This window comes from Sinocyclocheilus grahami, unplaced genomic scaffold (assembly GCF_001515645.1).
Source record: "Sinocyclocheilus grahami isolate Dianchi unplaced genomic scaffold, SAMN03320097.WGS_v1.1 scaffold44.1, whole genome shotgun sequence".
In the NCBI taxonomy this organism is placed as follows: Eukaryota; Metazoa; Chordata; class Actinopteri; order Cypriniformes; family Cyprinidae; genus Sinocyclocheilus; species Sinocyclocheilus grahami.
Genome location: NW_015505223.1, coordinates 422,238 through 439,028, shown reverse-complemented (window position 1 = coordinate 439,028; position 16,791 = coordinate 422,238). Strand labels below are relative to the sequence as shown.

The window sequence follows — 16,791 nt, the reverse complement described above, 5'->3', positions numbered from 1 at the left end:
TATAAAAAATTTTAAAAATAGGTTTAAAAAATGTAAAAAAAAAAACCCCCCCCCCCCCTTTACAATAATTAAATGTTATTGCTTTGCAGCCTGAAATGAAGACGGACACCGTTTTTGTTTTACCCAGTTGTATTTACTCAGTGCAACTTATAACATCCAAGTGAAAGATATAACACCAACAGAAAAAAAATAAAAAATAAAAAGCCAGAATCAATGAGTTGGAAAAAGGATGACTTGTAAACTCAATCAGGTGTAGCTAATCACCTTCTCAATGGCACACAAAGGCTGCATCCGAAAACTTAGGCAGCTGACTTGCTGCCTCGCTGCCGTATGAGGCAATGACTTTGCAGGCAGCGTTTTTGCACAAAGGCACCTCATGAAACTGATTTTGGACAAGCTTCTGAGGCAGAGTAACGGTTTAATGATCTACAGCAAAATATAGAGAGCTTTGGTGATTACTAAGTGAATATTTAATTACTGCAATATTAATTTCTTGCTAGAAATGACATCAAAAGTGGAAAACGTTGATCAAACACGTACATTTATACACAAACTGACCACCAACCACAACTTTCAGATGCCATCTTTATTTTTTAGCTTAACTGTCACAGAATGGAACGCACTGGATTGTGGGATATCAAAGGCAGCGAAGGATACATCTATGCTGCCTTCAAAAATCGGCCAGATGAAGGCATCTCAGGAGACAGGAACTGAAGCTAACATTGAATTCGGACGTGATGTCTTGATGCCTTCCTACCTTGGAATGCATCAAGGCAGGCAGCATTTTTCAGTTTTCGGATGCAACTGTGATCAGCTGTGGTCATTTTGATTATCTCAGCATGAAAAGAGGTTTCCTGGAGCATTTCAGTCCTTGGTAGTGAACTGAAGCAAACAGTCAACTATGGGTGGCAAGGCACTGTCAAAAGATCTCCGGGATAAGGTTGTGGACAGGCACAAGTCAGGAGATGGATACAAAGACATTTCAAAGGCTTCACCAATGCCTAGAAGCACAGTGAAGTCTATTATTAAGAAGTGGAAGGTATTTGGTACAGAACAGACACTCCCTGGATCAGGACGTCGCTCCAAACTGGATAAAAGAGCCACGAGGAAACTGGTCAGAGAGGCGACCAAGAGGCCTACAGCAACTCTGAAGCGGTTGCAGGAATATATGACAAAGAGTGGTCATTGTGTGCATGTGACAACAATATCACAGATTCTCCACACTTGTGGTTTGTATGGGAGGGTTACAAGAAAAAAGCCACTCCTCAAGAAAGGCCACATGCAGTCACGACTGAGCTTTGCCAAAACTCACCTTGAAGATTCTGAGGCAGATGAGACTAAAATTGAATTATTTGGCCTCAACACCAAATGATATGTCTGGTGGAAATCCAATCCAGCTCACCATCCAAATAACAGCAATCCTCCAGTAGAGCACAGATGTGGTAAAATCCTGTTATGGGGTGTTTCTCTGCAGCAGGAACTGGAGCACTCGTCAGGATAGAAGGAAAAATGGATGGGGTAAAATGCCTTCAAATTCTTGAGGAAAATCTGCTGCCCTCTGACAGAAAGTTGTCACTGGGAAGAAGGTTTACCTTCCAATATGACAATGACCCAAAGCACACAGCAAAACTGAGCACACAGTGGTTGAAGGAGGAAAAGATGCATGTCCTTGCATGGCCTAGTCAGAGCCCAGACTTAAACCCCACTGAAAATCTGTGGAATGACTTGAAGACTGCAGTCCACAAACCCTCACCATCAAATATAACTGAACTTGAGCAGTTCTGCAAAGAAGAGAGGGCAAATATTGCAAAGTCTACATGTGCAAAGTTAGCAGAGACAAATCCCAACAGACTAATGGCTGTGATTATATATATATATATATATATATATATATTACAGTGTTATATGCTAAAATAAAAATATTAATAAGAATAATAATGTCATGTAACGATACATATGAAGCAGTTACCGATGCAATGCGATGCGATGCGATACAATACGATACGATTCACCCCTATTACGATGCAGTGCGATCCGATTTCGATTCGATTCAACACAATGCGATTCGATGCAATATGATGCAATGGAGAAAATATGATCACTTTTAATGCCGTCCAAAGTCCTGTTTCATAAAACAAGTTAACCAAATAAGCCAGGCTTATTTCAGTTAGTCTGACTCATTGTCAAATGATTTGGTTCCATAAAGCAAATTTAACATAGGCCTAGATCAAGCTTAGTCACTGTGGCATCTTATGCTGGGAAACTAACCTGCTCTAAAGCAGGCTAACTGTCAGGCTAAGCTAAGCTCCTCTACTGACCAATTGGAGCATAATGATATTACCACTACCAGTGATATTCACGCAGCAGCAGCGGTGATGAGAGAACGCACTTGAGAACAGTTTAGAGAGGCGAAATCAATCTAAATATAAAATATTGGTCACAGATTATTGGTTACTTTCTAAATAATAAAAGTAAAGCGCATCCACTAGTAATTATATATAAATGAATCGGTTTTTACCGATGCAAATATGTTAGAATCAAATATGTTAACTTTTTATGCCGATGCACAGAGCGAATCAGGGAATCTTCCCATCCCTAATACGTATATATATATATATATATATACAGTATATATATTTTTTTTACCCCATGCTTTTGATTGGTGGTGTATCATAGTTCCCATAAAAATATTAAGCAGCAAAAACTATTCCAAATCTTTAACTAGTAGTGTAAAAATGTTCTTTAAAGTTCATGCCTTACATGTAAGGGGATAAATGTGAAAATGTATAGGTGCTTTATGCAGATTAATTGAGAAACAGAGAGAGCAACTTCATTAACAGTTTAAAAGCTTTAAACATGTCACCATATTTTGCGATAAACAGCTCCTGGGTGTCCTGGCAGAAACTGACCCACGTTGCAGAGTAAAAGATAAAGAGAGTTAAGTTGATATGTCATAGAGCAGTGATAATGGCCAACCACCTCAGGTCATTCTGAAATTACTGATCCGGGAACGAACTCCTCAGTGTCACTGCAGCCCTACGGGTCAATAACTACCTGGGGACGACGCAATGAACAAAGCCAAGGGCTCAATGCCCCAGTGAAGAGTGCGGTGAGAACGGAGTAATCACTCTTAAAGTAGCTGTGCGCTACTGATCTGTGGATGCTGCAGTGGCCGCTCACACATGGTGGATGCGCCTCGTCCCTTTGTGTGCACCCGTAATGGCCTTTCATTGGCATCGCTTTGTGTGCTGGAGGACAAAGGCAAAGGGTTTTTTATGGAGTCATGTTAGACTCGGAGCAGAAGGAGGGGTGATTTAACTGCTCCACTTTTGGCTTGTACGATGAATGAAATTAGGGTTAAAGGTCAAATTAGAACTGTCTTATTGCTTTGATTGCGAATGCTTCAAATTAACTTTGCACATTTTCTCACTTTTTCTCTCTCTTCGTCCTTTCAGACCCTGACATAGTCAATGGAGTCTATTGGTCGGAAGCCTTGAACAAAGTTTTCGTGGATAACTTCAAAAGGGACCCGACTCTTATTTGGCAGTACTTTGGAAGCGCTAAAGGTTTTTTCCGACAATACCCAGGTGCGTAATGTTACATTAAGTCTGCGTAGGAACTGATGAAGATCAAACTGGCTGATTTCGCTAATGTTTTAATTTTACAGACCATGAGAGAGGACATAAGAGAAAAATCATTCCATTAATCAAAGCTTGTGGCAGACTAAATCACATCTTACATCTTATAGCATTATGCCAAATTTACATATATTAGCTATTTGTGCTAAACAGATGTGGTTAAAGAGCTGAGCCGCAGAGTTGTACCATCTCTTTGATTTTTAGCCAAAGAGTCTGCAAAACAATAAATATGGAACATTAAATGAAGTCACACGTGTGTGTGTGTGTGTATATATATATATATATATATACATATAAAATGAAATTATTTTTACACTATGTGTGTTCTCAGGTGTGAAATGGCATCCTGATGAACATGGTGTCATTGCTTTTGACTGCAGGAACAGGAAATGGTATGAACAATTTTTTTGTGCTTTTTTTATTTGTTTTGTGGTGGTGAGTGTGATCAGCTTTGTTTCATTTTCAAGAATAGATTCCAGTATAGCCTAACCTTAGTTTATTTCTAATCTAGTTGTGTAAATTCATTCATTTTGTTGTCTCAGGTATATCCAGGCAGCCACCTCTCCTAAAGATGTTGTGATTCTGGTGGATGTCAGTGGCAGTATGAAGGGTTTAAGATTGACTATAGCCAGACAGACGGTTGCTTCCATACTGGACACGCTTGGGGATGATGACTTCTTCAACATTATTGCAGTGAGTTCAACAGAGAAAGCTTCCTCACTTGTGTAAGGCTTGAGAAATCTTAGCCACCTTTCTCTCCATTCGTTTTATATGAATATAGATATCATTCCAAATGCTGCTCCAGATTAATGCAGCTGATCAGTTTCCACAACCTAAATCCAAATCTTAATAATTAACGATAAGGTAAAACTGACTCGAGATCAGTGGCTGTGGAAAACTTTATCTAACATGGGCAGTGAGTATTTTAAGAAATGAATATAAAGCAAGCATGCATTAAATTGATCAAAACTGATTTCTGTTTCTAATCAATTCTGCTATTTTGAACTTTCTGTTCATCAAATCTTAAAAATAATGTATCATGGTTTCCACCAAAAATATTAAGCAGCTCAACTGTTTTCAAGACTGATAATAATAAAAAATCTTGAGCAGCAAATCAGCATATTAGAATTATTTCTGAAGGATCATGTGACACTGAAGACTGGAGTAATGATGCTGAAAATTCATATTTACCATCACAGGAATAAATTACATTTTAAAATATATTAAAATAGATACATATTTTAAAGTGTAAAAATATTCACAATATTTGTGGTGGTTTTTTTAATTAAATAAATGCCGCCTTGGTGAGTATAAGAGACTTCTTCCAAAAACATAACAAATCCTGATGCCCCCCAAAACATTTTTATTCTTTTGAGAAATTTGTTTTGTTTTGAAAGTTACAGTATGTTCATGCACTTTAAAAAAAAAAAGCAAGGGAATTTGATTTAATATCCACATGTGAAATAATCAGTACCCTTTAGGATATCAATTAATTTGAAAGCCCTTTTTTTTAATTAATGCTAACTGTGTCTAATATTTCTTGTGTTTCCAGTACAACCAAGAGATCCATTATGTGGAGCCCTGTCTAAATGGCACTCTCGTTCAAGCTGACAGCACTAATAAGGATGTATGTCTTTCTCTTATTAAACAATAGCACACACTTTCTGGCTATAATTACCTAATTTTCAGTGAAATTAGGACTCCTAAAACATATCTGAAAGTCATTTATTTTGTTCTTATTCATCAGCACTTTAAAGAGCATCTAGTCAAGTTATTCGCCAAAGGAATTGGACTCCTAGGCAATGCACTGACTGAGGCTTTCACTATCTTAAATGAGGTAGGTGAAGATTACCAAAAGTGTGAGATTACAGAGGTCCGGTGTCATGACAGCTCTCCGTTCTGCTCCTACTCAAGTGGTGTGTGTGTGTGTGTGTGAGCGCACATTTTGACTTACTGTTCCAGCCACCTATGAGACACCTCTGTCTCTCCCTGTGATTAATTGTGGTAATTGGCAGCCCTGATTAATACGCTTATGAAAGAGAAGGCAATTGCAGACGAGATAGCACTCAAAGTCGGTCCGGTTGCACCCTTTATCTCTCTTTTCTCAGACCACTTGTCTCGCGGAAAGAGCGAGGAGGGGAGAAACGCAGAGACAGAAGGAGGATAGGGTTATATCTGTATTTGTCACATTCATTAGAGCCAGTCCATTAATATGGTAATCGTAAAAGCCAGAGTCCGGCCCCTTTAAAGGACTGCATACTGTGTTTGTGTCTGATTGGTTGAAAGTAAAAAAAAAAAAAAAAACTGAAATAGATGCAGCAGTCTTTGACTTTTCGAATGACATCATGCACTACACCGCAGTAAAGTTCGTTTGGTGCAAAGACTATAATAGAGAATCAAAAGCTTGATAATCATCCATAATGCAGGTTGTTTTAGCAGCAAAATGTATCCTTCTAAATACTATATAGTGTATTCTGCTCATATAAATAGAAAAAAAATCATTTTTAACCTGGAAGTCATCATTTGGAACATGTGCATAGTTTGTTTGTCAAGTTAATATATTATACACTACTGTTCAAATGGGTTTCAGGAAGATTTCTTTTTTAATTATTATTACTTTTATCGATTTCAAGTAAATGCTGTTCTTTTGTACTTTCAGTTCATCAAAGTTTATCAAAAATGTAAAAGTTATGAAAATGCATTACGGTTTCCAAAAAAAAAAAATATATATATATATATATAGTTCAACACTGATAACAATAACAAATGTTGATTTCTGAACAGTCATTTGACACTTAAAATGTAATGGCTGCTAAAAATTCAGCTTTGCTATCAAATAAATAAATTAAATTAAAAAAATATATTAAAATAAAAAATAGCTATTTTTAAATGTAAAAAAGCACAATATTGTTTTGTTGTATTTTTGATCAAATAAATGCATTGGTGAGCATAAGAGACTTCTTTTTAAGACTTAAAAAAATAATATTACTGACCCCAAATTTATTATATTGTCTATTGTCTGCATATTACAAAGGTTTGATCAAAACTTGCAGTACTTCACAAATACGGTTGATGCATTGTCGCCTTTACAGTAATAACACACATACTGTATCCAAACAGCATAATCATAACATAACTAAACAATAAAGTATAAAAGGTTGTGCTATTTTGTGTCCAAAGTTAAGCTACTGATACTGTTATACTGAAAAAATGTGGTTAAGTTAGTGGCATTGCTACTTTAGCCAGTCACTCTTGATATTGACCAGTCAGCATCCAGGACAAGAACCATTCTTTCATACAGCATAATATTGGCTATAGCTCTTTTCAGACTGATAATGTAGATGCAGAAACCATTTTGAAGACAATTTCCTGTTGTTAGTGAATCTCTCTAAGGCTGTTTGGTAGTTTGAGTTTATTCTGTCGAAGCAAATTCTCATTCTTATAATGAAAACTCTCTCTCTCTCATGTCTCCTTATCTCTCTCTCTCTCACTGCGCAGATTAATCAGACTGGCCGTGGAAGTTCATGTAGTCAGGCGATCATGCTGATAACAGATGGAGCCACTCAAATGTACGATGATGTTTTCGCCAAATTTAACTGGCCTGAGCGCAAGGTAAGATAAAAAAAGAGGTTTTCCATGCATAACAACCACATTTTCAGTTTAAAAGCATCCCAATCATGAATATGTGTCATTAAATCTTACTTGAGATGCATTATAAACTGCAGCCTTGTTTCTTTTGTGTGTATTGGTTCGTTTCCTGCCTGAGTACAGCGTGTTTTCTCTTACTTTATAGATTTAGTTATGATTGCTTTTTTCACCCCTGCACAAGTGTAAAATTCCCTTTTGAGAACATTTTGACATTTTGAAGAATTGTGTTTGGCTCCTGCGGTGGTTGTCTGAAAAAGTGTGTTAATGTATATCGAATTGCTGACAGCACCAGCTTATTTGACACACTCTTCAAACATGGGGGAAAGTGTTGAATAAACTGATTTGGAGGGTTTGCTCATGTACCTGCCCTTGGCGGTGCTGATTCAGTCACCCGATTGACCCTGCGAACCAGTATTTGACAACGGCGCAGTTTGCGCTCGCTACCAGACGTGTTCATAAAGCACTCGGCATTCAGGTGAACATGTTAAGTGAACATTCCTGGCCTGTATTGGTCACGTGTGTAAGTCTGCGTCTCATGTCCTAATCAGCGGGGGGAGAAATGTGTTTTTACAGCCTGCAGAAGGTGTGTGTGTGTGTATGTGTGTGTGTGTATGAATTGTCGCTGGCCCACTGCGGTGTAACCGCTCAGTATTGGTTGGAATCAAAAACCATTTATACATGGGAGACAGGAGCAATGTACTGAGAAATGGAGGGATGGAGAGTGAAAAAGAGGGAGGGAGAGGGAGAAAAAAATGAGTGCGCAGAGAAAGAACATCGAGAGGAATGGTTGCGTTTACACGGGCCGTATTTTGAGACCACCTTCATGTGCACAAATTAATAAATAAAATAAATGTATAAACATTCAAGGATGTGCATTTTGGTCAATCTGTCTTCTGTATTGAGATAAAGATAAATCTATTTGTCCTCTATACTCGGTCAGAGGTCTTTGATTGTCGCATTTGGCTGTTTTTTTAGCATCTTGTAGCAAGAGCTTCTTGAAACACGCTTTTATCAAGTTTTTAACTTGATAAAGAAACTACAAAACATGAATAGCATTTAATTGTTTTAGATGCATTTCTGAAATTGCCTTTAGTAAATGTGAAATGTAAAACATGTCTTGTTATGAGGCTTGTTATCAACTAAAACTATGAAAAATCATTGTTACTAATTGAAATAAAGCTGAAGTAAAATAAAATATTAGGTGAAAAAAAAAGTTAAATGAAAATAAATTAAAGCTATATAGCAATATAAAAACTAATAAAAATGACAAAGTCACATAGCAAAATTACAAAAAAATATATCAAAATAAAAGCTAATTAAAAATATTAATAAAAAATATAATAGCATATAAAAATAAGGCCCTGCATTTCAAACAGTCTAAAATGATGAGAAAAAAGTAAAATTGTAATTGCCATGTTTTCCTGAATGATCACTGCTGTCATACTCTCAGTACTCATGCAGGGTCTCTGGTAGATATCTAAAAATGAATCTTAAAACATATGGTGAACAATTTTCCTAGCTGATTTGTTACACCAGTTGTGTAATTAAGTAAATGCGCCAAGGCAGTTGTTTTCCAATGAGTAATCAAGTAATCAGGATTTACCCTGACGTTGGGAAATTGCATTGTGGGAAACAAGCAGATTCTTTGGTTTAAATTCAGAGATCTGCAGCATGTGTGCTTTATTTGTACATACAAATACATACAACTATTGACTAAACTAATTTGAAACTGTAGCATGCCAAGCTAAAAGCTACTCATGAGTAAAAGAGTTTACATTGCAGGAGTTGATTTTGTACCTATCAGTATTTAAAAAAGCAACAACAACAAAAAAAGTTTAAAAAAACGTACTCTTTTCTTTTTCTCCATAGGTTCGTATATTCCCCTATCTGATTGGCCGGGAATCTGCGTTCGCTGATAACCTAAAATGGATGGCGTGTGCCAATAAAGGTTTGTGATTTAAATTATTATTTTTTTTATGATTTTCTAAATGACGAGCTGAATTTAATGTACATTCCATTTTAATTTTTGATAATTAGTTAATTAATTATCCTGGCTGGGTTTTGCTGGAACACGAACGCTTCAGTTCAGCACTGTAGGTTTATTGGTATGAAGGCTGGAGGAAATCACGCGGATGTTGAGTGCTTGATGGGAGTGTGACGGGAACTGGCTCAACTCGCAGAGCTGACATGCAGAGGTCAAGGGTCAACTGAGCCTAAATCACTCTTCCTGTCAGCACGGCTCCCGTGGCTGCACAGCGTTGATCACTCCCATGTGCCAGCGCCACGGATGACTGGCCGCGAGAGGAGGAACACGCATACACACACACACCATGCTGAGAGTTTCTAGCTCTGCACCTGGAGCCTCTGCAGTAGCACATGCACATTTTCAAAACTGCCAAATGGATGGAAAATTCATCTGATAATGAGCTTGTATCTTGTCTTTATATATATATATATATATATATATATCATTTTTTTTCCTCTGTAAAAGTAAATCTGTAAAAATGTAAGGGCTGCATTTATTTGTACAGCAAATACAGTAAAAACTGTAATATTGTGAAATGTTAGTACAATACAAAATAACTATTTTCTATTTAAACATTTTAAAATGTAATTTATTACTTTGTCACATGATCCTACAGAAATCATTCTAATTTGATGATTGTGTACATTTTTTAATATCAATGCTGAAAACAGTTGTGCTGCTTAATATTTTTGTGGAATTTTCAGGATTCTTCGAAAGTACAGCCTTTATTTGAAATAGAAATTTTTGTAACAATGTAAATGTCATATATTACAATGATAATTATAATATTTATTTTAAAACATTATAAATACCTTTAAATGAAGGCATTATGTATGTTCATAGAAATTGTTACCAAAATGCATATATATATATATATATATATATGTGTTTAAGTTTCAGAGAGTAATTCAAATATGCAATGTTGCTATATGTTGTGCAGGTTATTTTAGTCAGATCTCCACGTTGGCTGATGTTCAGGAGAACGTGATGCGGTATTTGCATGTGATGAGCAGACCTAAAGTTATCGACCATGAACATGACACGGTGTGGACCGAAGCCTATGTGGACAGCGCAGTAAGTATAAATAATCACGACATGTTGTGTGTGTACAGCATCTGTATCCCTATTATCAGCATCATTACTCCAGTCTTCAGTGTCACATGATCCTTTAGAATTATTCTAATATGCTGATTTTCTGCTTAAGAAACATTTCTTATTATCAATGCTGAAAAATGTTTTTGCTTGTTAATATTTTTATGGAAACCATAATATTCCGAAGTTTTCTGTTGTAAGCAAAAAAAACACAACAAAAGTAAAAAAAAAAAAATAATTAAAGTAACTGTTTTCTATTTTAATGCATCTTAAATTGTAATAATATTTCGCAATATTACTGTTTTTACTGTGTTTTGGTCAAATAAATGCAGCCGTGGTGAGCATAAAAGACAGTATCAGTAGTAAAGTAATTTTTTCAAACTTTTAACTGGTAGTGTACATATTAGTACCATAATTGGATTATTTACATTTGTATTTTTTGAGAGGGTACCGCCCCAGTGGTTTTGTACCTTTTTCTAAGTGTACAAATTGTAGATTGTATGCATATAATTCATTCAATACTGAGAAATATAACAAAAATAGTTCAAACTGTTTAAAATATGATTATTTTACTCAATAATTGTTGTGTATTTATGCTTATTTGATGTCTGTACTTGCACTATTTGTATGACATACGACAGAATGTTCTAAATCATTCACTTATATTAGAATGCTGTCTATGTAGACTGTAGTCAGCAAGGCAGCTGACTAGGTTTTGGAACAGAGCCTGTTTGTGTCCATTCTGTCACTGGTGTCTTGCAGCATTTCTTCATTGTAATTTGATTTCAGCATTCCGTTTCTGGAATCTGAAACGTTTTATTAGTACTTGAACGTGGATGTGGTGCAGAGTGCTACAGGAAAACGCAGAAAGCAGGCCGAGAGAGTGAAAGATAAAAGCCAGAGAGAGCGAGATGTGGTCAGAGATAGGGTTTGGCTTCACTCTGCTGGGTATGTCGAGAACTGCAACACCGACCGCTGTGCCATTCCATTTCTGATAAGAGCGACTCTTTTATATATATATATATATACATACACACACACACACACACACACAAATGCAAGTGTTCGCACCCTCCTCTCTCTCTTACACACACACACGGGCATTGGCGTAGGGTGTTGGGAATTGTTCTCCAGAGTGTGTTGCTGTATCTTGGCCACTGAGACACCCCATTCATCATTTTGTGGATCATTGGCTTTTATCTCCTAAAGCCGTAATAAAGCTGACATTGGAGCAGAGGGGGTGAGAGAGGCAGAGACTGGGAGAAAGAGAGAAGGGAAGAGGGGGGAAGGATAGGAAGGTTAATTCACAGATTTCAATTTGGCTCCTGCAGGATACACCTCTAGTGTTCTGCACGAAGCCAACCAGACTGAACAAATGTTGGAGAAAACTCAAACTGAGGTTGAGCTTTTTTTTTCTTTTTTTTTTGAGCTCTCGAATGTGAGACAGAATAAGGGAGACTTTAGAGCCCTCTTCAGTGGGACTGGAGGAGATTTTTGCTGTTGTTTTAGAAACACACCTGTCAATCTGACTGTGGAACAAGGCCAATGATGCTTAAAGTTACACACTGTAAACAAGATTTAAAGGGATAGTTCACTCAAAATTATGAAATTGTTCACTTAAAATATATGGCATTTACTCTCAGATTTTGCTCTAAATTATATGAATGTCTATTTTCTCTTCTTTTTTTTCTTTTGTTTCTTTCTTTTTTACCCCCCTGCATGCAAAGGGAGGTGTTTTGCAAAATGTCCTCACAGATCTTTTCCTTACAGTGAAAGTGAATGGGGACTGGGGCTGTCGAGCACCAACAATGGTCTATACGACTCATACTATATAGTCTACTATAAACTTCTGAAGTCATTGGTTTGTGCGTGTGTGTGTGTGTGTGTGTGTGTGTGTTATTAAAATAGAAAACACTTATTTTAAACAGTAAAAATATTTCACAATATTACTGTTTTTACTGCATTTTGATCAAATAAATGGAGCCTTAGTGAGCAGAAGAGACTTCTTTCAAAAACATTACAAAATCTTGCTGACCCCAAACTTTTAAAAGGTAGTGTATACATGATTTTTGGGGGGAAAAAATTGTATTGCTATTTACTAAAAACCTTTTGAATGGATTTGAATTTACATTAACAGAAATTGAGAGCTATAACAGAGGAGATTTTCTGCAAAAATGGTATTCGATTTTCAGTCAGGCTTTTAATACAACACACAAGCCATATGGACCACTTTTATAATATTTTAATGCTTACAGGTTTGGAATGGCATTGGTAATTTTTTACTGGAATGGGATATTTCTTTTTGTTTTCTTTCTGTTTTCCTATTTCACAAACACAAACAACCACATTCACGAAATCCTCTCAAGGGCCACTGTAAAACATGCATAATAGACACACACACATAAGGGTGAGGTGGGGGAATTGCAGACCTAGTTTCAGTGAGCTCATGCGTTAAATCATGTCAGCCTTCATCGTGCCCGCAGCTGAGCTTACAGTTCAGCTCCAGAGATGAAGCATCTTCACCAGATCACCCTTCACTTGTCTACACCTCGCACGGCCATTAATCAAAACGTTGGTTTGATTATTTCATGTATTTGTTGGACGTGTTTTTCTCAGATGTTCATGTAAATTTAAATCTGAAAGTCTTCTGTTGATCTGTCAGCAGCTTGGAGAGAATAAAAGTCCAAACCCGATGACCACAGTGGCCATGCCTGTGTTTAGCACCAAGAATGAAACGGTGAGGAGTGTGTGTTTGTGTTTGTGTGTGTGTGTGTCAGAACTAAACAAAACCCATAAAATGTGTAAAGTCTAGCAACAAATTAAATAGATATTTTAGCATAGATACATACAGTATTAATATGAAAGTATATTCCAAAACTTATATTTTAAAAGGTTTCCATATTAAATGGTCATAACAATATTAATATTATTAATATCAATAATTAATATTATTTAATATCAATATGAAATTATGTAATATGAATATATATGCATATATATGTATATGTGTGTGTCAAATGTACAATATTAATGTAAGTTATTAATAATAATGTATATTCTAAAATGTGTATTTTAACAAGGTTCCATACAGACCTATAAATAACATTTATATTAATTAATTATATTTTAATAATACCCTTTCCATTTAAAACTATAAAACAATGTTAATATCATTATTATATCATACATAGCATTATATTCTAAAATGTACATTCTACAATGTTTCCATCTGGAACTATAATAACAATATTAATATTAATAATTAATATTAATTAACTGTAAATGTCAATATTAATTAATATTCTAAAACACATATATATATATATATACTAAAAAAAATTCCATATTGAACTATAAGAAAATTATTAATATTATTAATAACAATATTAATATAAATTTGAATATTAAGACTTAAAATATTTATTTGTAAATTAACATAACAGACAATATTAACGTTCTAAAATTAATAAAATGCAAAGTATATATAGTATTTTCTAAAATGTATATTCTAAAAGGTTTCCATATGGAATTATAATTACAATATTAATATGAATTTAGATATTATTATTATTAGTAGTAGTAGTAGTAGTAGTAATTATTTTTTAATTAAAATCTAATTAAATTAAATTAAAAATAAAAAATTCTAACTAGCAATATTTATGTATATTCTAAAATGTTTAATGTAAAAACTAGGGCTGCCCCTAATAGCCGACTAACCGTTAGTCGACGAGAAGAGGCTTGGTCGACCAAAATTTTATTAGTTTCAGAAAAAAAAATTCCACACGAAGTGGCGAAATTACGTACATCTTGCAGGACATCCATAAGCTCACTTAACATTAATCAACCCCAAATATGGCTTATCATCTAAAATATGTATGTAGTAGCAACTTTACATGGCAGCTCAATCTAATGTTGGCCTAGAAAAAAGTGCACAGTTCACGTGTTTGTGCGGAGTGTGGAAGATGAATATTGGCGTGCTTGGGCTACTGCATGATAGATCATTTGCTCTTAAAATACTTTGTCATTTTTGGTCATACAGATAAGAGTAATGCATCTTTCGTAGGCTATATGTAATGACTCTACGTCTATTCGTGTGCACTCAGAATAACAACAAAACGTTGTGCTTTTGTAAAATAATGAAAGCGAACAGGATACGCTTTCTGCCGTCTCGGACTCTGTGAACTTGAGCACGTCACTTCGAAACTCCGTGTATTCTTGCCTTATTACAGACATGAAAAATATACCTATAGAGAGTGAAACTTTCAAATGAACCAATTCAAATAGAAAACAAATATTCTCAGATTAGGTAATCTGTATGAAACATGCGTACAGGCGCATACTGCGGAGACGACGAGTCAGTGTCGCCGACTTCATCTCTTAAACCAAAAACAGAAAGCACTAGCGTAACAAATTATAATTATTGCTGTTTTTCCCTAACACATTCATAATTATTATTTTTGCCTGTGCGCTGTGGCAAGCCTTTTTTGCGTGTGCTTGAGCGCTTATTAGGCTATGTAGGCAATTAAAGGCTCATTATTATGATTTATATGGTTTATTAATAAAAGTGCGACTAATAGTCGACTAATGCTTAAAATGAACGACTACTAGTCGACCAGACAAATCTTTAGTCGAGGGCAGCCCTAGTAAAAACGAATCATTTAGACCTGTTTTGTGAACTGAATCAACCGATTCACTGAAAAGATTTGACTCAAATGAACAATTCATTCACAAATCTGTACTTCTCTCATTAAAAACTTGAGTGAATGTCAAGATTTTCAGTGGTCTCTTTCACACACATCTATTATATGACTTTTAATAACTTCTATATAATGCACAAGTTGTATGGACCACTTTTAGAGTGTTTCTGTGTCTATTTGAGGGATGAAGCTTTTATTGTAATTGCATTAAAAAGTAAAAAAATTGTTCATCCAATTCTGTTTGATTTCTTAATCCAACTCGTCAGAACACTCTCATTAATAGTATGCTATATTATTGACAGTGTTTCACTTATATTTCATACTTACGGTTTCATTAATCATTAATATCCTTCGATCCACCATACAAAAACGTCAAATAACTTGTTAATCTCGCCATCTGTTTTCAAACCTGTCAGTCTCTCATAAGTTTGTATCAGTGTCTATTCAAAATGAATGTGCACACTTTATGTATGAATATGAGACAAATGCATATGTGTGAAAATAAAGTGATTTTACAGTATGTGTCCCTCCGCAGAAAAACCAAGGCATCCTGCTAGGCGTCGTAGGCACTGACATCCCCATTCAAGAGTTAATGAAAACCATCCCAAAACACAAGGTATGACATTACCACCACAAAATCAATTTTAATCTGTTAAATTTTACACTCTCTATATCTTAAAGCGGGCTGGGGTGCATTAATGCTATCATTTTTAAAATCTCATCATCTTTTCTCCAGCTTGGAATACATGGATATGCGTTTGCCATCACCAATAACGGATATATCCTGACGCATCCCGACCTGAGGCCCCTGGTAAGAACTGATATCTTGTTTTGGGCCCATATCCAGCCTGATATTAGGATTATGATTTCAAACACCACCTAAAATAGAGCTGAAATATGCTGAAACTACATCCACACCCCAAACAAGCTGGCACAGGTAAAATCTACCCACACATGAAGTGTGCTTGTGAGAGCGCTGGTGGGACGCTGAAGTGCATCATGGGAGATGTAGTTTTTGTAATCCCAACCCTTTTCCTCTGATATATTGCATGCAGGAATAAAAGCCCATTCATGTGCCTGCCAGGGCTGATCAGAGCACTGAGGTAACTCACCCTTCACAGGGACACCCCTCACCCCGCTCTCAGTCACCCCGCGTGACTGCGTGTGCGTGCGTGCGTCTCTGTGTGTCGTGAACGTGTTGGTGTTCTTGTCGTAATGTGGCTCCAGTGCTGCTGTGTATTAGTTTGTGTTTGTGTAGCGGTGGTGTGCATCAGTCAAGGCTTCTGAGTGTGTGTTAAGAGTGTGTATTTACAGACCACACTGACTCTGTGTTGCTCAACAGGGACAATGTCATTGAATGTGGTAAATGCTAAATTGTGTATTATTAGTGTAAGTAGCATTGGTTATGATATGAACTGGACTGGATCCAAGTATGACACAAAGTAACATTCTTATTAAACTTTATTAAGCTATTTTTAGGCTCTGTTGCAAACCTTAATGAGCTGAATATCTAGAGAAATATTTTTGTCATCATAGGCAAACTCTCAATGTGAAAGCTGTTCCAAAGAGTAGGGAGCAAAATTATGCTGGATTTTAACAGTATTGGATATTATATGTGGTATGTATCCTTCATGGATATCCCAGAAAACATTGCAACAAGGAAAGTTTTTACATTAATGTATATAATGTA

The 16,791-nt window shown here is 35.9% G+C and overlaps 1 protein-coding gene across 2 annotated transcripts in view; it reads left to right on the top strand.

Moving 5' to 3' along the window:
- Positions 1-16,791, top strand: part of cacna2d3 (calcium channel, voltage dependent, alpha2/delta subunit 3) — a 47,386-nt gene that overhangs the window by 17,850 nt on the left and 12,745 nt on the right. The window contains exons 6-16 of one of the 2 annotated variants that reach the window (XM_016268187.1): positions 3,456-3,587; positions 3,970-4,030; positions 4,181-4,331; positions 5,191-5,265; positions 5,386-5,475; positions 7,137-7,250; positions 9,156-9,234; positions 10,253-10,386; positions 13,070-13,141; positions 15,637-15,717; positions 15,838-15,912. In XM_016268187.1, coding sequence (XP_016123673.1) covers positions 3,456-3,587; positions 3,970-4,030; positions 4,181-4,331; positions 5,191-5,265; positions 5,386-5,475; positions 7,137-7,250; positions 9,156-9,234; positions 10,253-10,386; positions 13,070-13,141; positions 15,637-15,717; positions 15,838-15,912 — 1,064 coding nt within the window. Of the gene's footprint in view, positions 1-3,455; positions 3,588-3,969; positions 4,031-4,180; positions 4,332-5,190; positions 5,266-5,385; positions 5,476-7,136; positions 7,251-9,155; positions 9,235-10,252; positions 10,387-13,066; positions 13,142-15,636; positions 15,718-15,837; positions 15,913-16,791 lie in introns of both variants that reach the window. The other variant, XM_016268186.1, reaches the window with a different exon arrangement.